At 40.1% G+C, this 22,580-nt stretch overlaps 1 protein-coding gene across 3 annotated transcripts; it reads left to right on the top strand.

The window, feature by feature from the left end:
- Positions 1-1,057: 1,057 nt before the first annotated feature.
- On the top strand, positions 1,058-21,888 carry Wat (worker-enriched antennal transcript). Of its 3 annotated transcripts, none has more exon segments than NM_001011562.1 (4): positions 1,058-1,372; positions 13,459-13,588; positions 17,203-17,301; positions 21,599-21,888. In NM_001011562.1, coding segments are annotated over 4 exon segments (264 nt in total). In that variant the 5' UTR covers positions 1,058-1,363; the 3' UTR covers positions 21,625-21,888.
- The last annotated feature ends 692 nt before the right edge of the window (positions 21,889-22,580 follow it).

The raw sequence follows: 22,580 nt of genomic DNA on the forward strand, positions 1-22,580 counted from the left end.
CACGAGGATCGTCGCGTCAGCGCGAATCTCTGGCGCTTCTTTTTTTTTTTTTTTCAACGTGACGAACCGCGTCGTTGAAGAAGACGTCGCGATAAATCGACCCGTCTAGACCGAGAAAATAGCATCGAAGAGCCAAGTTTCCTACGTTTTTGCTCGCGTATTAATTTTGGCCAGGGTGACGTTGAGTCGCGATAAGATCACGGGTTAAACGTGATCGTGCAGCTCTTGCAACCGTGCTTGACGTCATTAAAGTCTGCACTCGAATCCGGATTCCGATCGAGATACGTTGTAACCGCGCGGAATCGTCATCAGGATATATGTCTCGGCTCGATGCTTTAATTAAGATGGCATGGGTAATCAACGGTAATTCGATTTTGCAATGGAAATCGCGTGCCCTCGAGTAGTGGTTTTTTTTTTTCCCTTCTTCTTTTTTTTCCCCCTAGCTTAGCGTCCCGCGGTTAAATCGATGGAGATTAATTTGATGGATGAGATTCGAATGAAAATGCAGTTTCGAGAGATATTTTAATAACAAAATTTCCCTTCAATATCAATATATTCAAACTTACTTTTTCATTTTTTTCATAATTTTCCAATATGAAACGAACGTACAAAACAATGCAACAATAAACAATCGATAAAACGTGTCTCTTTCCCATTTCTCTAAATTAAATCGTCAAAGTATATGCGTCGTTTAAAAAAATCACAATAATAAAATTCGATAACAAAAATCGTAGAACAGGAATAAAATATCTTGTCGAACAAGTTGAAAACTCGGAAACGAGAAATCGAGAGAGACGGTGTTTCTCGCCGATCTCTCATCGATGGGAAGAGATAACGGCGAGAAGCGACGAATAATCTCGACATGGAGGAGGAGGAGCAGGAGGAGGCGATTTCCCCGAAGCGATCGGTCCCCCCGAGGCACGGGTCACCTTGACCATCGTCAAGGGCCCGTCCAGAGGGGGTTGGGTCCAGAGGGGGCATGGATCAAGAGGAACGGTGGCCTCCAGCGGCGACATATAAGTCTCAGGAACACTCCCCACCTCGCGTCAAACGTTGCCGGCACGGCAAGCGCGCGGTATACACCTACGATCCACCTTTTATCGCCACCGTTTCCTCTGCCTAGGCCCGCCGCGAGAGTCCTAGCAGAGCTTACGACAGATAGGAGGGAGAGACATACCTGTTGTTCAGCCAACGGTGTAACGAGAACGCGGCGGAGGGACCCGGCGAACACGCATCATCGTGTCTACGCAGCTGCTCCACGAGCTGCTTCGTTATATAGTTCTCTTTGCCGCGCGGGTCTCGAGAGAACTGTCTACCGCGCATCTATCGGTTCATTCGTCGGATCATTTTTAAACGTCGGATCATGAGGATCGTAAGTAATATTGATATCTTGGTGCGAACAGGTGCGACGATAGCCGGGGAGAGGGGAGAGAAATACACAGAGTGTTTCACACTTTCTTGTACTTGACTGTTGGAGCCACGATATCTACGAGTGAAAGTAAGGGAAAAATGTTACGTTATTTTTTTTCGATTCCGTGGACGACACGATTCGATCGAGAATAAAATCTCGAAAGTAAGAAAAAGAAGATTCGAGAATGATTCAGAGCGATGGAAATATAACGGTTTGCACACAATTTTTTTTTTCCTTCTCTTCTTTCTTGGCGAGAGAAATATTCGTGGAAGAGAATTGAGAAAACACCCTGTGCACGCGCGGAAGAGATCCGCGTGAAAGGGAAGTTTCGTTGGGTCCGCGTGCGATTAATTGGAGGGGCGGCGGTATCGGTGGGGGAGACTTTCGCGGGACTGGATCGCGCGCTTTTATATAGTGAAGCAAGTTGGCGGGCTCTCCCTGTGGCTCGTTGGATCGATCGGTCTCGGTCGGGCGGAGAAGAAGAAGAAGAAGAAGTCTCGGTGGTGTGCGCTCGGTTCGGCACATGACTTGTTACATCGAGAGACGCGAGCGTAATTCGTTCTTCCCCCTCGCAGTTCCCTGGCCGGGAAATGAGGTGTTTGGCTGGATATCATCGAGCATCGAGGTAGTCGGATCGAGGATCGAGGGGTACACGCAGGATGACGCTGTTCCAAGTGAGAATAGAATATTAATCGGATCGAGTTGGAATTGCAAGTTATCGTAATTTTTTTGGACGAACAAAGTCGATTCGAAAATTTTGAAATCGATAAGTTGTCGATTAACCGGGTCTGTTTTCTTTCTTCGAGATTTTTCGCGGCCACGAGAGTGGCTCGGCATCTTTAGGAGCCTTTCACGCGCGCGCTTTCTACGATTGTCGATCTCAAAATTATTAACCGCGTGAAACTCGTGTTTTCGCGTCGAACCATCAATTTTTTTAATTGTTCGATAAAAGTGTGTTATCGTCTCGTGTATCTAACTCGCGATAAAGATCTAGAAAGAAAGAGAGAGAGAGAGAGTAGCATCATCTTCGTCACGATCACGTAAAGCATGAACATCGGGTATTCTAACTTTCTACATCCTCCTTTCTGGAACCGTGCCTTGCGAATCTATGCTTGCGATCGTATGTAGAGCTAGCTCGATTATCAATATTCTCATCTATGATTCTTATATCATTATAACGTTCGAAAGAAATGCTAATTCTTAACATCCTTTTAATTGCAAATAGCTTTTAATAATAATTCTATTATAATTGCTGACAAAAGATGATAAATTTATCTCCAGAAGAAGTTGGTTCGCTTCTCTTCTCTATCCTCGACACATTCCGAACGTTCTTCCACCCATTCTCATTCCAATTATCGGAAAAGTAGGTCGTGAATTTATTCGAAACTTCGTTTCTCTTGCTATCATTCTCGATATCATTTTCGAAACGATCTTCTCGTTATTTCTTATTATTATAACACTTTTGTTCCCAACTTAACCACTAGACAGATCTGATGATTTAATTGGAAAGTTTCGTTCTCCTTCTCCTACTTCTCCGTTGTACTTTCTTTTAACGAAGATTCCTCTTACACGCGCTCCTTCTTCCTTATCCCTTTCGTCACACTTCTTTTCGAGGAGAAAGTAATCTCATTAGATCTCATTAGATTACGTCGGTTAATTGTCAAGTCCGTGGCGCGAAACGGCGATAGAGGAAGGAATAGGAGGAAGTTGAACGGACGGAGGATATCCGTAAACTCGACTCGGATTCATTCACTGGATCTGGCCGCTGGCGAGACAGGTCCATGTCCTTGCCCGGGGCAAGTTGTAACGTTTGCCATTCGACTGGCGTCTGCTTCGTCTCTTAACCCATTGCGCAACGCGTATATCACTAGCGGCAACCTGTCTGTCGGGATGATTATCTTACTCGATTGATCATTTGATCGATACAAGTTTAATGGAAATTTTAACGTGTCGTAAAGTTTACACTATTTCACCTTTTACACTTTCCAACTATTCTATCTTTCAATTTTCGTGTGTAATAAAAATTTTCGTAATCAAACGTAACTTTATCGTTTCTCATCTAAATTCTTTTTTTTCAAGCCTCTTTCGTTGACTTCCTATGTATTTTTTTCGCGCTTTTTCAATTTCATCGTCGTAATCCGGTATAAAACACTGAAAATGGGTTTCTGGTGTAAAATTGGAAAACGTTAATGTAATATTAAAAACTGCTTATCTTTTTAGAAATTCTATCTCCGTTCGATTCGATATTTCTTATTAATCGTAAGACGTCATCTCGTAAGGGTTGAAAAAGGATTCAAAGTGATGGATCCTTAAAATATCTGCTGTCGTTGGAACGAATGAAGGAAACGTTTCGAAATATCGAATGTTATTAAATTAAGAAAGGTTACATTTCGCGGTTAAATGGTAGATTGCGCGGGTGATTGCGTAATGAATAATATCCATGGAGGAGATTGATAAAAAAAAAAAGTTCTGGATCAGATCGGAACAATGAGGATAATTCGTTTCAGCCGCGGGAATTGTTCATTGTAAAAATTCGATCGAGCATTGTGAAACGGGGAACGGCTCGATTTAATTTCTTCTATGCACTTTTTTGGATTAAATTCGAGTCACGCACGAAAAACGTCATTAATCGGTTTTCTAAATTGAATTTTACACCGATTTTAGCTTTAGTGCGATTAAAAATTCAATTCATCGTTGCGAAATAATTTTTGAAGATTTTGCAAAATTGTTGAATCTCGCGAAGAAATTTTTTTTTAAAACTTTCCAAAGCGTTACACGTGATCATGTCCCAGAGAACTCGTTCTGAAAAATTTATTGGCAAATAAATATCAACGTAAAAGTGGAATTAGAAATTCGTTAGAAAATCATCGACCACGGTAAATCGAAGTTATTTCATCTCTTAAGTGATTATATTTATACACACATTTTTAATCGCATAATTATCTTATCGAATTAGTACTTTGACGATATTCGTGCTACGTCTCTAATAATATCTCAAATCAGCTGATTTCAAAAAATTCGATGAATTATTCAATCGAGATATAACAGTTTCTTAATAATCGTCTCTTTATATAGCCTCAAGTTTGAAAATTGTAGAATTGAAACTAAAAAAGGTTCTTGAAGTAATACCAGAAATCCTATAAGTATAACGAAACTGGTCAGAGAAATTGCAAGGCAACGAGATACGCGAATATTTTCGTTCGTTTCGGAGGATCTAGTGCGTGAACGACACACGCCAGTCGGTTAGCACCAATTATGGTATCTCGAGTCGATTTTTAGGCCCGTTACGATATCGTTTTTTTCAGGCGTGGAAACAACCAACGTTTCGCGAGGATTTATTACGATTTTTCTTCCGATAATGATCGTGATAATATTTCTGTATCGCTTGTCATATTATTTTTATACCGCGTTGAGGCGCGGAGAAATTGAGAAATCGACTTATTACGAGGCGTGACAAAAAGGTTTTACAAACACGTTGCTCGAAAGAAATGTTAATCGTGTCCACAGCCGAGATTAATGTCGACTGTATTACATACATTTGTATAGCAAAAAAAGTTTTACTTCTCAAAATCATTTCTCAAACTCGTAACATTATTCTGACCTTTCACAGATTGGACAGAATAACGATTAGTCATACGACAGAGCGATCGGTCGTCGTTATCCTTTTCTCTTTCCCCTTATCGATAACGGTGTATCTGGAAAGTTCATAAATCGGATGAAGTCAATCTCACGCACTTCCTCTCTAGGAAGACTTTCGATAATCGTGGAAGGAGAGATAGATTCGAGAAGCTTCGATCGAGACACCTTCCCCGTAATCGGTTGTTCCGGATGAATTAATAAACATTGACTCGGATCAGGAAGGAACTGTTGTAACGGCGAAACACGGCTTACACATTTCCCGCAGGGCGGAAGTGATCGGGGGAACGGATTGGAAAGGAGGGGAAGAAAGATCCGTATGGATTTTTATTATTATTATTATTATTATTTTCGAAAAACAAAAGGCGAACGATTTTGCTTTGGAGGCGTTCGGAGAAAGGTCCACTCTATGGAGAAACGTTATATTTTTCCTCTCGTGATGATCGTTGAACCGTGACGTATTCACGGTTTCGGAAGTATCCCTTTCTTTCCTGATTCTCAGCCAACCTTTTCGCGCGAGTTCGTCCCGGGAAGTGACATAACATAGTCGTTTCGTTTGCTGCGATGTAGCAACACCGATCGAGTTAATTAATCACATCGGTCTAATAGAATAACCGGATAAACGATATCGGATACTACTCGAGTCTCGAGTTGGGATACAAGATAGGAGATAACGTGGAAGGGAAAGTTGCGAATTGAATTACGTTATGCGCGCTAGCATGATGCCAAAATGACGCGAGCGAAAGAATGGATTCGGAATACTTATCGGGGAAATTTTTTGAAAGAAGGTTTACCACATAGATAGAAATTCAATGGGTATAATAAACTCGTTCGTTACAGTCGTTCCACTTTCTAATTGCGAACTGCTTGTTCGCTTTTTTCAACACCTTTGGCCCCCGCCGTTTCGCGAAATAGCTGGCCCATCGCCAGGGATAAGAGATTGAAAAGATTGCGCGACACCGACCCATGCTATGAAATCTCGATTTGCTTTCACTCTCCCGATGCTAGGATTTTTACGAAAGAATTGGACGCGTGATATCTAACGGGGGAACGGTCATGGTTTCCATTTTCTTTATTCCATTTTCAATCGTTGAACGCGATTTGTAATTAATATCGTTCGAGGTCAAGAATATCATTCTCGATCATCTATTTCACGATGATTGCAATCGCGTTTCACCACCACGGACGATCTCTCGACACCGCTCGTGTCGAACATCTCTCAATGCTGTGAAATATAACAATGGTCCTTTGTATTCTCTCTCTCTCTCTCTCTCTCTTCCGAATATCCTTCCAACGAAATTGTAACGCGGATATTGTACGAGGATTTCCAAATGAAACGCGATTGTGTTTCTATCAAGTAGATAGATAACGACCCACACGTAGAAGGTTTCTCCCGGGTGACGTCGTTTCGCGCTCGGGGAGCGCATTCCGTCGAATTTTCTGAACGGCCGACCTCGATTATCGCGTGCACGTTGCACAATTCCCCTTTCTGAAAGGACTCTCGGTTCACGTTTTCGCAGGAAACGAGTCGACGCGATGTTTCCTATTTCTTTTGTGTTCTCGCCACGCGAAACTATGCCGAAACGAATTTTCGTGTTGTAACGCCTTCGGTGTAAGGTGTAACGCCTTCACAGGTGAAAATTGTGTATCACGGATGAGCGTGTAATTTTCTTCTCGCACATAATTTACGCGCGAAATGGGAAAAATTATGCGACGAATTTTTTGAAAATTGTTGAAAATTGAAGCAAGCGGGACCGATATATTGAGCAAGCATCGAAAGAACGCATCCACATCGAAGTAGTGTCGTAACTCGGCTCGAAACGTAAAATAAAAAAAAGAACAAAAATCAATAGAAAATCGATTCGATTCTCGTTAATTCGATATTATGATCCAATCACAACGGGGAATTAATCGGTAAAATAGTATAATTTTCATTCGATTTATCGCAAAAGTTGGATAAAAAATTTCGATAAAAAAGGAAAAATTCAATTTTGAAAAATGGCAATGTATATACACATTTTAACGTCGAATATATCCTTTCTAAATATTGCGATACAATAGATGCTTTGTTTCCATCGGTAATTAAGAAACGCTTGTGGGGAAATTTCTCTGCAAACTGTGCAATTATACACGTATATACCCGCTTCTCTTTTTAATAATCGTTTCACCGACGCATGGGAGTGAAAAAAAAAATGGATTTAACGGGAAAAATAGAGGTTGGTTTACGGTCGCGCTGTCGTTCACCACGTGGCAGGAAAAGTAAAAGTGAGAAGATAACATTTTGCACGGTGGGCACGATGTGGGCGTGTTGTAACAATAGCTATCCTGAGTCGCGTGTGCATAGTCGCGGGCGCCGCATTCCACTGTGACAAAAGATATCGGTGCAAACGAACCGGTGCTTTCGACTTCTGCTGCTTTGTTCGCGGCCAACAATCGGGCTTTTTGCTTTTTCTTCACCACGAGAACAACCAAGAGATTAGAGGCCAGTGATATTATTATCGCGGTGAAGAAAAACTATTTGCAAATTGTCGACAATGTCCCATTATCCCTCTTTTCCCTCCGTTAAAACGTCGTCCTGTTTCGAAATTTAACTTGAAATATTGCAAATGAGAAGGAAGAAAGAATATCGATTAAGAAATAAATTTTATCTGAAGAGAAGGAAGGAAGGGAAATTTATACATAAAAGTTTCGCGATCACGGGATCCAGGCAATCAACGACACGCCTAATTAACCTGGCCGGCGTAACGAGTCAATTTCACGCGAATATTTCCCCAAGCGATCATCCAAACCGATCCTCTCTTTATTAGAGCCACTCGAGAAAACGAGTGGAAACGTACGTAATTGCCACCGTTGGAAAACTCGTCGAACTTTCGTTCGCGAAAGACGTCTTTCTCCGTTATGCAACGCGCCACGCATCCTGTTTCCCCGGATGCTTGGCCGAGCATCGCCGCGTTACTATACGAAAACGAATGCGGTTGGAAAAGAAAAAAATGGACGAAAAGAATGCTCCGGTGGATATTAAACGCGGAAGCGTACGAAGCATGCTTGAACGTTGCTCTACTCTAATGGATTCAACGTATTACACGTACCATACGAGATGCATCTCATATGCACCGTACGACGCGCGAGAGAAACTCGATGAAATTTTGTTTGTGCTTGTAACGATCGAGAGATTCATTGTTTTGACAAGAGAAGACTGGATTTCTCCCTCGTCGAGAGCAGCATCGATGCTTTCGCTTCTCCTCGTTTAATCTGTGATGTGTACTATGATTCGAAATTTTATTTATTACTTTGTGACGATACTTCGAGGCTTCGTTCCTAGGAAGAAATTATTAATAAATGTACGAATATAATTATATAATTACGGAGGAAATTGGAATAAAATTGGTATTTTGGAATATTTTATCGTAAATGTTTCTCTTTTACGGTTTAAAGGGAGATACATAATGGATTTATTAGATTAAAAAAGGAAATATTGAAGTTAATAGCGACATTACTGAAAAGATGGCTTGTCAGATTCGAATCAATTTGAATAATACACACAGAGATATTTTTGTCGGTCACTTGTATTGAGTCATAAATCACGATATTGATATTTATCGTTGAAAATACGAGCTTTTACAAGATCTGTCCGCCGTTCGTTCGAACAGATCTACAATTGATATTCGTTATTGATCAAACACGGGAACATAGATTGAGCTCGCTACTTTTAGCTTTGTTCCCGACGACTCGCGCCGAACGAAGTCGAGTGTCGTAAGAAAATCGTATCTCGTGGAGAACGGGCGAAACTTTGCAGTCCGCGGGCGGTTTCGAGCAGATTAGAGGGAAAAAATAATGAAACGGGCCGACCTGCTATTTTATCGATCATTCGGTGGAAAGGAGGCTGAAATTCTTCCTGGAAATATCCAGTGATTTGATAAATCTGTGTTGCTCGCTGGAGGGAAGCGGCTGTGCGTAGTAACCGTCGCGTATTATCCTTTATTAGTTCACCTTCGATATCGCAATTTGTAATTTTACTGTGTCGATCGCGATTATACGTTTATTCTATGCAGCATCCAAGGTGGAAAATTAAATATACGTGTCATTTTCGCCTGCTCTAAGTTTAACGTAGCCAAGAACCATTTCTTCTGCGAGTGGACACCGCGAGAAAGTAAAAGTAACTCGCATTTTTATCGTAATTAATGAAAAGTACTCTGGAGAACAACTCTCGAGAAATTTATTTAAATGTCTATGCATCCTCGCGTTAGAATAGAATCATTCTGTGAATCAAAAGTTAGTGAATGAAGGGGAGCTTATACAGAAATGGAAACTTTACCTTCAATCTTGATCAACGTGATTCTTGGTAGAGATGAATAATCGCGATTACTTCATTTCCATGATTAATATAATTTCCATCTCGAGTTTTTTTTTCTATTACAATAATTTCGTCTTTGCAGGTACTTGACCTCCATAATATTACTCCACGCTTTCCTTTCTCGAAGAAATTATAGGCTTCGCGAGTTTCAACCTGCCGCGATACTTTCCAAGGTACTTCATTGAAACTCGGAGAGGAATTAGCCTCTCTCGCTCAAGGTTCGAATTCTCGAGCTCCGGTTTGCTCGAAAACCTTTCGAGCCGCGTGATATTCGAACAGAATCGGAACGCTGCATTAGGTCAGCTGCACCCGCACGGATATAATTTCACGCGTGAATGATTAATTATATACTTTTTCTAAAAATAAAAAAAAGAAAAAGACAAGCTTGAAACAAACTAACTCTCCGTTCTTCTAATTTATGAAGAATATTTGTCGCATTCAGGCGTGAAAAATATAAGACAAATTAACACAAATTCTCGTTGAGAAAGAAAAAAAAAAAAGAACTTTGGAATAAATAAATTTTCCAATTTCATTTCAATTAATTCCAAAAGAGGAAAAAAATGAATGATTTGTTTTTTAAATCGTTCAAAATCGTAATAAATTTCAAGATAAATATCGAAAACCGTAATATTCATATTCAATTCATCGTTCGTATTTTCCTATTTTACAATTTTCAAATTACAACTTATATAAGTGATCAGAGTTTTTAAACGGAAATCTAACACTAATCACAGAAATTATATTATTGGGTCGCTTAAGCAAAAAAAAAATCTCATTGTGAGCGAATGGTTTAATTACATAACATAGTGTTTGAAATGTTCGCTGCTCGACTCGATTATTTATTAGGTGTTGATTATTAATCCAACCGCACACGTTCTCCGGTTTCTAACTTTCCTTCTCCACATTTCGTGCGTCGCTTCACCCCGACAAATATGCAACGTGCTCACGATTATTTCGCAACTAGGCATTTATTAGCCTGCGCGGTTCTCCCCGTCATCATCGGCGCGCGTTGGTTCAGATATCACCGTGGCGTTTGATATCTATCGTCACGGTGCACGCACATGTGTGCCGCGGTTTGTGGGCGACCTCGTGTGTGCCTGCACAACGAGCGCGTCGCTTCAAGATTGTTCTCGAATCTCGTTCTCCTCTCCCAACCAACATTCAAATTTAATTAATTTTTGTTGTTCAATAAGTTGGTTCTAATAAGTTTATATACGCAAAAATCGGTTTAAGCTCGAATTAGAGTTACGATAATCGATGTTGTATCCGCCACCTCGACCTTGCTTTTCCGGTTTCGAGTCTAGTTCAGTTTCAAGGGAACTGGAAACGATTTCCACCTGCGAGATCGTTACGCTTCGATCGGAATTGTGAAAAATTATAAACGTTCACGTGTTAAAAGTTAATCTCTCGTGTAAATTATATTATAAATTTTATCGAGTCGTTGCGTGCCTCGTTCCACGATGAGGCTTCGTTTTAATTATTACGAGTTTTCTGTTGTTCATTACGCGCAATTACGCCGATACACGAGTTAAACCCTTCTCGTCACGAATTCTTATATATCTTTCATATCGTTTCGTTTGCATTTCTGCGAGGAAAATAGCTGTAGAAAACGATAAACGTTTCTCGACAGTCAGTTTCGTTACGGCAATTACGTAAATTTATTCGTCCATGCGTCGATCTCTAATTAGAACCAATGTCGATCAAGGGTCGATCTCTGCGATACTCTATCATTAATCTGTCTTTCCCTCTCCCCGCTTCGATCAATCCTTCGTTCAAAGTTGTGACAAGTAAACGCCGATGTGTGGCGTAATGGGATATCGTCGTATAGAGACGCGTATATCTCGTTGGAAAATCAACCTAACATTTCAGACGCGTGGATCTAGTCGACGATTTGAATGGCTTATGAATTTTAAAGATATCAGATATCGGATCGAGTTCTCGCGCATGTATAACGGAACTTAATAACGAGTCAATAGTTAATGAATTTTAAAGATGGATACGGAAATACTTTATCCATCCGGAATCTCGAACGAAGCAAACAATTAAATAAGTCAATATTGGTTCAATTCTCGATATATCGCATAAAATTATCCACGCAATTATACGTAACAGGGGCGGCAATTAATCGCCTTGACATTGCGCGAGGAAAGAAATCGCGAAGCGATGACGTGCTCCCGCGTTGCTCACCTTGCTTTCGATCGACAGAAAAACCGATATATAATATTCGTTGCGAGAAGCATAACCGCTCGTTCAATCGTCGTTTATTACCGCGATTATTCAACGCGTTCCCAAGCTTGGATGAGGTGACCGTGTATAACGATTTCGTCAGATTTTACGTAAGAATCTTAACGGGAAGAGATGATCGGTTGTCACGAGATATAAATCGCCGGCTTTTCTTCGCTCGCCTCCGAATCCCGTTCCCCCGACCGTGGAATTCAAGACACGAAATGGGATTTTTCGTTTCGTTTCGTTCAGTTTACGACACGTTTACGACACGCTTGCACCTTTTCAAACGTTGCTTTCGAGCACGCGATGTCTCGTGAGTTGATAACAAGTTGGGAATATTTATCGCTTTTTGCGGAAACAGATCGGTGGATCTGTCGCAACTACACTCTGTCGAAACTTGGGTACAAGGGAGCAATTAACAAGTCGCTTTTCTACCTTTCTGAGGTGAACAAGGGAACGGGAAATGTATTTGTCCACGTTTCCAACTCGAGATGCAATTCTTTATTTTCCTTCAAGAGTTTTTGACGTTTATGACGTTCAATAAATCCTCGCGATTCGTTCCTTGTCTTTAGATTTTTCAATTGTAAATCGTTGTCGCGTCGAACGAGCGGATCCCTTCTTCGTTCTTTTAACGTGAAATTATCTTTTAATTCGCGTAAGAGAAATATTATTTGTTGACGATGAGCATCAACTTTTTAATTAATTTAAATTTTGTATTTGATCCGTGAAATGGACGATCTTTCGAATCCTCGAATTTATTCTGTTGTCTTTTTCCATTCGAAATTTCACAAATATACGAAAATAAAGAGAGATATCCTCGAAGAAACAAACGAATCGATTAAAAATCGAACGACTGCAATTTATCTGAGTCGAACGGCACATGGTAGAGTGACTCCGTGTTGCGATTTAACGTTCTCTATAATTCATCGTAGTTAATTTATCAAGTAACACCTCGGTGATTCTCTTGCTTGATGGCGAATGTTTGAAGGAAATCGTGGCAAGAAACGGGAATTTGAGAAGAGATGTTGAGAAACGACTTCTGAAACGGATCTGAAACCGGAGGAATGGTGATTTCATTGGACGAGTATATTCGGCCCATAAATTATATCGCATTGTTAACTGATAGAGGCTCGTAAAAATTGTCGCGCCGGCCTGGAGAAAATTCTGCGTACCGTGACTCGAATCGGTCGTCAATCATTGGATCGAGGTTAGAAGGTATTTTCAGAACGAGCGTCTAACGAACGTCTTTCAATTCCCCATTTATCGTCGTGTATAACGGAATTTAATGGGGCCGTTTCCGGTTTAAAGTTATACGGAGTTAAAAGTGGAATCGTCACGATTGTCTCAGGAGGCTCGATTAAAACTAATTGAAAGCCTCTCGAGGATTGCTATTTTTTTTTCTATTTGTGTTTATACATTTTTTCGAAAGTTTTTGCACGGGGATTGGGAAACGGTGAAAGTGTCTAATAGATCGTTGGGAGGCATGGATCGTTGATAGATTCCAATAAGGGAACGCGTAATTCGGACGTTTGAAGGGAAATTGTAATATCTCGATTGACAGGATCGATAATTTATTTCATCTTGACAACCGTATTCGTGATGGAAAAATTTCGTAAATAACGAAATATTCCCTTAAAAGATATCCCACTTAGAAATTTGAAATCTACTTTGAAATTCTAAACAAGATATTTTGATCGTTTGAAGGAAGGCTTGATCTAAAAATAAAAATCAGGAAAGGATAATTATTTTCATCATTATTATTATGATTATTTTCTATAAAATTAAAAAAAAAATTACACTAAAGATTAAAAGATTAATCTTTCCATTTCAGACAATTCTGATTCTACTGGTTTTCACAGTTCTGGCAACGGTTTCGTCCCAGGACTACAGTCAATTGTTCGCAGGATTCGGACCTTATATTAGGCAAGCGGTAGCAATGCGAGATCCACGATCGAATAGAGGTGAATATGCTAATCCTTTTAACCCGCGGAATCCTTGGAACCAATTCCCAATAAACTTGGATTCGACCAACAACCGGTTCTCCGATCCTCCCCCTCGTTTTCTCGACCCTTAAAACCCTGTCGGAAATAATCTTGCGGAGTGAGATATGGATTCGCGAATAATTGGCGGTTAATTCCATTTCCGCTCGAGTTGTCGACGAACCGTGACGCTTCTACTAAATGAGATTATTCTCGGATTCTCGTTCGAAGCCAGAAATTACGATCGATGCCGGAAGGGGGAACTAATAACGATAATTTCATAGATATCGAACGGTTATGTATATATAGATATATTTAATATCTATATATATATATATCGATAGAGAACGTTTACCGAGTAGTATGTGATTAACGTCGAGGAAAAGGAAAGTGATCGTATGAATTGGAATGAATGGATTTGCAATCGATCGGTCGATTTCTACTAATAATTATCTATATTAAAAAATATAAAATTTTATTTATATCTTTTTATTTTATCATTAGTAATAAATCGATGGATAAATGTAAAATGAATTTTAAATCGCGCATTTATTTTAATTCGAACTTGTTCAATTGATATTTCGCGTTTATTTGGAGGAAAGTTGTGTAATTCCTCGAAATAAAAAAGAGAAATGATCGTGTAAACTTCGGAGTTTTTTATTGATATATCAAAATTATGCAAATTTATTCGATATCAAAAAAGAAGAAAAAGAAGAAAATTAAAATTTTTTGATAATAAATTAATGGATAAAGGAATTTTAAATCAACACGCGTAATATTTTAAACTCGCGCGATTAATTTCATAAATTTCACGTTCGATTTCGAGTTGGAAATCGAAGATTAATGGACGAGGCGACAGCCGCCTATTTGTTGCCCTTAACGAGAGGTATCCCATTTGTTATAACGGTTTCCTATTCTAACGTTGAAGCTTTGACATTTGCCTGCACGTGTATAATTCGACACACGCCGTAACCAGGATACGCGATCCTTGCGATCGAGTGGAACGCGGCGGCGCGTTTTACGCAGGGAATGAGTGTCAAGTTCAAACTCACCTACAATAAATAGAGGCAGGAAAATGTTGCTGACATACCGCCAACTTGTGTTCCGACTGGTCAATTTCTTGTCAACGTGTGTTAGATAATAATTTTTCCTCGAGTGAAATACCTTTTTACACGTAACTCTCCGCCATTCTCCATTCCCAACCGTAATAACATTTTCTTCTAAAGTTTCTTTCGATGATTTCTCACGCATGATTTCCGCACCTCTTGCTCCTATTTTTTTTTTCTTTGAAAAATAATTTTTTTATCGAAAATTAATAAATACATTCTTTTACAATTGTTGAATAAATTAACGAGAAGAATCGATTAGATAAAAAATAGAACCAATTTTTTGAAAGTAAAACGATAATATAAATTTGAAGTTAAAGAAGAAAAATGAAACTTTGTAAATATGGTATATAAAATTTTGTAAAAGTGTTAAAATATCATTAAAATATTATACCATATATATATATTATACTTGGGCGATCATTCTGGATATAAGATAAAAGAGAAGGAAAATTTTTTTCAGAACAATCCAACTATATTAAATAATCTTATAATTCGTGGACCGTAAAAGGGAAGTGGTCTCGTGATTAGTCTAGCGATAAATCGAAAATCTAACGAATAACTTGAATCAGGTCGTTCGCGTTTCTTAATTAATCGGAACAATTATTGTCCAAGTGTGCGGCACGAGGTTCATGGTTTCGTAACAGTTTGTTGCGATTTGATAAGGATCGAGTTAGTTGCGTGAGATTTGCACCTCGCACGCGTTAATGGAAACCGCTATTTCCACGGTGGCATCGATTAATAGTCGTTCGGATTGCAAATCACTTCCCGATTCAGATAGATTACACTGGATCTCCTTGAAAACTGGTTTATAACGAGGCGCTTATAAAATTAACACTTTGTAGAATTGCACGGGAGGAGGATCGTTTATGCGGATTCCCTCCGTTTATGCGCGGCTGCCTTGTACAATCGGCTATTATAATTTAAATTCCGATAAGGTCGTAGAAGATGCACGAAACGTTGCGAAAGATGATGAATATTCGTGTTCGAACGATTCGTGATCGAACGATCGATCGAAACTAGACCAAACATATATCGAAGGAACGAAATGACGATACGATGGAATTTCTTCTTGAAGGAATTTTCGAATGATAGAACAGAAGGAGTTTTCTTCCCTTTTTTTTTTTCGTGATTATTGTGTCGAGGCATAAATTATAAAGGAAATATTATTATTTAATTATTTATAGATCTCATAACTTCTTTATTACACATCGAATTATATTCTTCTGTTTTCTCAGAGTATCGAGAAGACATATTTTATCTGCCTCTTGTTCAAAATATTCAAATTCAAAATGACGCTGAAATGATATAATAATAAGATAGTTCTAATGTTCGAATAATTGAATGTTTGAATAATCTGAATAATTACTTTCAAAAGTATTTGTTAGATCGGATGGCGATTTTTCGATCTCGATCTCAAGCAACGACCATGAAGACCGTGGATTGTAAATTACGCGAAAAATTTCAAAACGATTCGTTTACTTTTGATAAGATCGCCGTGTAACAGCGATTATGGAGATGATCGGGGATCTCAGGAACGCACGGTAGTGTAATTTCATTGAATTTCATGATCTTTCTGGGGCACGATGTTGAATAATCGCGAGCTAGCCGGTAAGCCAGTTTAACGAGCTCGTTTAAACCGTGTTTATGATTTTTCATAAACGTTGCACGGGAATGGAGAATAAGTCGAGATGTCGTTTTCTGATTGAAATGAAATCGAGAAAAGGGGCGTAACCGTCAGCTTGATGAATGACGCTCAAGGCTTCGTGCCTTCAAGTAATCGATCTTGTTTAATACGAACCGGTACTGCCAAACGCGAATTAATCTCGTAGATATAGAAATAATCAAGAAGATGTAAATGACATCTTCCTCTTCTTTACGATTTCTCTGTTTAAAGTTTCTTTCGTATTAAATCGATCTTGTTTAATAATCGGTACTGCCAAACATGAATTAATCTCGTAAATATAGAAATAATCGAGATGTAAATTTGATCGAAGAACGGTCCAAGGATGACATCTTCCTCTTCCTTTACGATTTCTTTGTTTAAAGTTTCTTTCGTATTAAATCTTGTTTAATACGAATCGGTACTGGCAAACGTGAATTAATCTCAAATATAGAAATAATCGAGAAGATGTGAATTTGATCGAATAATGGTCCAAAGATGACATCTTCCTCTTCCTTCACGATTTCTCTGTTTAAAGTTTCGAAATACGAATCGGTACTGTCAAACTATAGAAATAATCAAGAAGATGTAAATTTGACATTTTCCTCTTCCTTTACGATTTCTCTGTTTAAAGTTTCTTTCGTATTAAATCTTGTTTAATACGAATCGGTACTGGCAAACGTGAATTAATCTCAGGTATAGAAATAATCGAGAAGATGTAAATTTGATCGAAGAACGGTCCAAGGATGACATCTTCCTTCCTCTTCCTTTTACGATTTTTCTGTTTAAAGTTTCATTCGTATTTTTAAGGATGATTTTTCTTGTAGGACCGGTACTGTTTCCTCCTGGCCCTCCGCCAAATAACGAGGACTCCAGCGGAGTGATAGTAGGCGCGAGCGGATACGGATTCGTGCCGCCCAACCAAGGTAAATCGAGTCCTTAGGATTCTGAGGAGAAATGCTTGAACCCGTGGCACGGAGGAGCGGAAAGTGGCGCCAAATATCTGCTCACTAAAATTCACACCTCCACCAAAGACTCAACAACACGGCGAGCAGTAACACTTTGGGGATGAACACTAACCCCTCGAGCACTTGTCGTCGCCCCTTGTGCACTTAACTTGTGAATAAATCGCTATTTATTTGTTGCCAGATACGTCGAACCGCTCAACCCCCTCCTCACCTTCGTTCTTCACGTTTTTTAATCCGCATGACTTCCTTCACTCACCGTGCCCAGAGGGAAAAGAAAATTTCAACGCCATCTTTCGACCATTCTTATCATCAACAGCTTCTCGATTATTTCTATCCGAGTAACGGTCTTTAATTAAATTGCGAGGAATCATCGAGACTGTAAAATATTCATGGAAGGTATTCCGTAATCAGATTCATTGAAATTTATTCGCTGTATTTATATAATATAATCGTAACTCATGATCATTTGAAAATAATATTCACAGCTCGTTGGAAAAATTATTCCTCCAACTTGTGGTAACACAGGTAACGAGACGTACGTTTCATTTGATCTTACACTTTGTATATTTTTCAATAGATCATCCTGAACGACGAGACATCCTGAAATTAGATCGAAGAGTTAAGAAACGACGATACGTTTTATGAAAGGCCATTCCATTTAAATCGTGATCCTGAACTCCTCAAGAGCGACGATCCTCTTCTCCTTGATTTCTAACAAACGTGAAATATCACGCAACGACACGGAAGATGTCGTGCAGTGCAACCTTCAATTCTATTCTCTCCTACGAAACTTGTAAATATATAAGAATGGATAGACCTCTTCCAAGACTAATTTCACGTAGTTTCACGTAGCGACACACTAATACGATTCGTGTTATTTATACTGGCTAATTAGCACCAATTCACGAATGCGTCTTAACAATTCCACTAACACGATTCCACGCAAAAGGCATGGAAATGCACAAAGTTAACTTACCGCCATTTCTATTTTATTTTGGAAAAAAAAAAAGAAGGGCAACTTTCCCTTTCGAGAATCGAAAAATCTGGAAAACAAACAAACGAGAAACCACCCTTGAAATCCTCCAACCTTGAAAGCTGACAGCGTGATATTTTCGTGAAAAATCTATTCGATCCTCGCGCATAAATCACATCGCGGAGTAATCCACGTATAAATGGAAAGCTTTCTCTTCCCGGATGGATTACGACGGATCTTTCTGGCTGATTCTCGAAGCAAAAGTTAGGAATAAAAATTCTTCCTCGTCTTTCATTATCGAATCCAATGGCGGCATTCCTCGTGGTCGTTCGAGGAATAGAGAGGAAGAGGAAGAGAGAGGAATACCGGTTCCCCCGAAGAAGAGGCAACCTTGGGATCCACTTAGAGAGACGGGGGGTCAGTGAAAGTGATTTCGTTGGCCTCGTGACTTAAACTCGTTTACACGTAACCTCGGCTGAGCTGCTTCGCGAAGCGTAACAGGTGTTACGAGGTCAGTTGGGTCGTGGACAATATCGTCGTTTTTGGCGACCCGAAAATCTTGTATATCTCTGCTGCTGGGATCGATGATCTCTTCATGGTCAAGTTCGTGGTTTTAGGCTCTTTTTTTTTTTCTCGTAGTAAAATAACAAATTCTTCTTCGTGAAACCGTAAGGCTATTTAACGTATTTTTATATTTTCTAATCAAGGGGGAATATTATTTCGTTACACGTCCAGAAAATAATGATTTTCTCTTTATTTTAGTAAAATTGATAGATTTGAAAAAAAAGAAAATTAAGAAAATTCTTCGTAGCAAAATCGAATGGTTCAAGATAAATTTCGAAGATGATCATCGTTTCTTTAAATATGATAGAAATAATAATAATAAAAAAAAAGAAAATCGCTCAGAAGTTTTGTAACATAATCGATAGGAGGAATAATTTCGTTCCGCGAAATTCAATTTACGTTTTTCAATAGTCGAGCGTAACCCTGAAAACAATTACTAACCAATCGCGTAACGAAGGCAATTACGAGATTTATAATCGTTAACAAGCGCAATTAGGCGTCGTTAGCTCGACTCGTCGCGTACTTCTTTATTTTCGCGGGTCGGACCGTTGCGAATAAAACTGACTCGTAATTCGTATCGTTCTCTTAACGAGGCCCTCGTAATACGATTTCGAGCGAGCCGTTGTGTCGAGCAACGATCAATTTTTAACGGGCGTAATTTCGCAAACACGCGGCCCAATTGACACGAAAGCTCGATCCGCGCGCAAAGAGTTCCACGAATCCACGTTGCATACGCTGTCATTACGAGTAATAACGCTTAATCGAATAGTCAAATGAGGTCGTTCGAGAAACTTCCACACCTTGCCTGGAATTTAATTATTATTGCAAATACTCGCTTTTTTTTTTCAATTCTTTCGTTCCTAACCTTTAATCGGCATCCATGTCATGGCCTCTGGACGAGAATATCGATTACATTATCATCATCAGAACTGTCGGAGAAGATTCGAAAGTCTGATTCGAGAGCGTGTAATGAAAAGAAAAAATAAACCATTTTCCTCTGCTCCCGTCAGAGCTTCTAGATTCTGGTAATGATTTTAGTGTCGATTGTTTATTAAAAAACGATTAATAATAAAAAAATAAAACATTTCCCTACACGTGTAAAACGAGTGATGCGCGCGTGTACCTCAGAACAAAAAGATCGATGAAAGTTTGAAAAAATATATATATGTCTTTATAACAACGGTTTCCAAGAATCATAGAAGATTCAGAGAAATAATATTCCATAAACGTTCAATCGATTGTTTCTTCCAATCCATCCAGACAATAGAACGGAATTGTTCACAATGGCTCAAGATAAGCGGATAGAGCTCGATGGAGAAATAAATCTTGAGCGCAAACTGACTGTCTAACGTCGGTTATGGCCACTGTATACCCTTTGTTCATTAATGCCTGTAAACGATCTCGATGGAGCGGATAAATCTGCGAAACTGGCGGTGATTAACGTTTCGCCGGGTTAAAAGTTCCTCGCGAGATGGGCTCGAGAGATTAACGCGCGGCCAGATAACCGCGTGAAAAGCGGTAATTTAATCGAACCGCGCAGAAGGAGCCCGTTTTTCTCCTCGAAGGTTGCTCGAAGGTTCGATAAAATACGAGGATGGTCCGTTTCGACGCGTTGTCTGCGCGTTATCGAGCTGCCCCGTCTCCTCGTTTGCGGAATAATTGCGAGGAAAGGGGGCGTAATTACGGGGTAGAGATCGGGGACAAATCCTCCTCGATAGCGTTCCGTGGAGGAACGATTTAGGTGTTAATGATACAGTGCTCGCGAATGAACGAGCGGGTGCCAGTGAAAGCCCAGCGATCGTCTCTGAATGTCTATGATCGACAATTGATGGTGTTGGAGGGAAAGGAAATAAGACACTTAGCCGCACGTGTTCCTAACTAGCGGCAGAACGATCGTTAAACTTGAACCGCGCGCTTCTCTCACCTTCGGTTTATATTCCTCTGTCGTCGATACATCGTCAAGATCCATTTCAAGACAAATTCGATCAACATGGGGAAGTAAAATCGATAGAAATGGAAAAAAAAAAAGGATTGTTCAAAAAAGAAAGCCTTCCTCGATTCACTCTCTGGAATTCTATAGCGGAAGGGTTAAATTTACGCATAGCCAGGCGCGCCCCTAATGGATCCCATTGCCTTCTCCCCGTTGGTTAACTTTATTGTCAGCGCCGTGGTCGGCCAACGTGTCGGAGGCAACGGGCAGAAAAGCGAGCACTTAACAGCGAAAGGGGGAGAGGATATCGGACGGTGGTGGAGATGAGGTGGAAGGAAGGGTGGCCGGGTGACGAGGGTCCTGTAATTAGCAAGCTTTGAAGCGGTCCCGCGCCTGACTTCTCATTACCGACGGTCAGGTGTCCCGGCGATTACTCGAGGAGGAGCTTTGCCCCGCGATTCTTGGCGAATTATTGCGCGTGATCTCGTGCCCCCTCGCTCCGTCTTCGTGTTCTCGGACGAAGAAGGATCGTGGCGATGCTCGACCGAGGAACAAGGATGGAGCAAGGAACTTTGGAACGTTTCGAGATCCTGTTTCCCTGTGCTCGCAAAAGTTTGACAGGGTGGAGGGTTTGCTTTCACGCGAACGCGTCGAGGTTGATGAAATTTAACGCTGCCCCCCTCTCAAGAAATTTTATTTTCGAGAGGAAATGTTTAGTTGGACGAGTTAATTGATCGAGTTTGGGGAGAGAGAGAAAGCGAATTTGTTTTCTTTATATTTTGTTGCAGCTTTCTATAGGTTCTTTTACTATTAACCGTGAACGAAGGATTATTGCGGGATATTGAGAAGGTTGCCGCGTCATCTGATGGGGAAGCTGTGCCACGGTAGAGAGTTCTCGAGAATATGAGGAGAACCCGAGGAGAGGAACTATCTAGGAACCACGAAACTCTGCATCCGTCCTTGTATTATATCTCCACAGCGGGCTGGATATGTTTCAACACCATCCCACGAGCATCCATATGTATCTGTATAAAGAATCATTATATCGAATCAATACATTGTTAATTGTTTTCTACGACTAGTGTCTCGATATAGCACCGATGAAACCTCTCTCTCTCGATCAACAACTTTCGTTACGGTTTAAATAATAAAAAAAAGGAAAGAGAGAAAAACACATCAATCTACTAACTTTTCAACAACAAATCTATCCAATAAGATAGATTTAACTAAACTACGTTTAACATAAAACGATCGGTTGAAAGGCCTATTAAGAAACGCTATTTTACGCTTCAACATTTACAACCCGCCGGATCAGATTATAAATTCTCGGCGCAATTTTCCGCGCATGAACGAAACGTCGGATTAGAAATCGCGCGAGAGCATCGTGGCCCATTAAAAAAGATGCGTAGAATTAACCGGTTGTAGACACAACTAACCTCCCTCCAACCTATCCTATCAATCTTGATACACGATCGAGAGGTGTTTCCACGATTCGACGTGATTTCTCAAGCGGCGTTGCACGCATGCCTGCCTCGTTCGCGTTACGTCACGATCGATCGGAGGCTGCACTTGAAATGGAAACGCGACGGCGCATAGGCGGGACGAAAATTGGCGGATCCGTGAACGATCCGGTTCGACCGCGAGTCACGGTTGATCGCCACGAAATATCGCCGTACGCCAGCTTGTAAATATTCATGATGTAATAAAACTTTTTTTTTTCTTTTAGTCTTCGAATCGAGAACACATTCTGGGATATAAAAATGAGAATTT

Source organism: Apis mellifera, linkage group LG15, assembly GCF_003254395.2.
Source record: "Apis mellifera strain DH4 linkage group LG15, Amel_HAv3.1, whole genome shotgun sequence".
Classification (NCBI taxonomy): Eukaryota; Metazoa; Arthropoda; class Insecta; order Hymenoptera; family Apidae; genus Apis; species Apis mellifera.

Coding starts and splice junctions, on each gene's coding strand:
- Wat (XM_006562597.3), top strand. CDS start 1,935: ATGACTTGTTACATCGAGAGACGCGAGCGTAATTCGTTCTTCCCCCTC. Junction 2,086..17,202: donor GCAGGATGACGCTGTTCCAA/GTGAGAATAGAA, acceptor TTTTTCTTGTAG/GACCGGTACTGTTTCCTCCT. Junction 17,302..21,598: donor ATTCGTGCCGCCCAACCAAG/GTAAATCGAGTC, acceptor ATTTTGTTGCAG/CTTTCTATAGGTTCTTTTAC.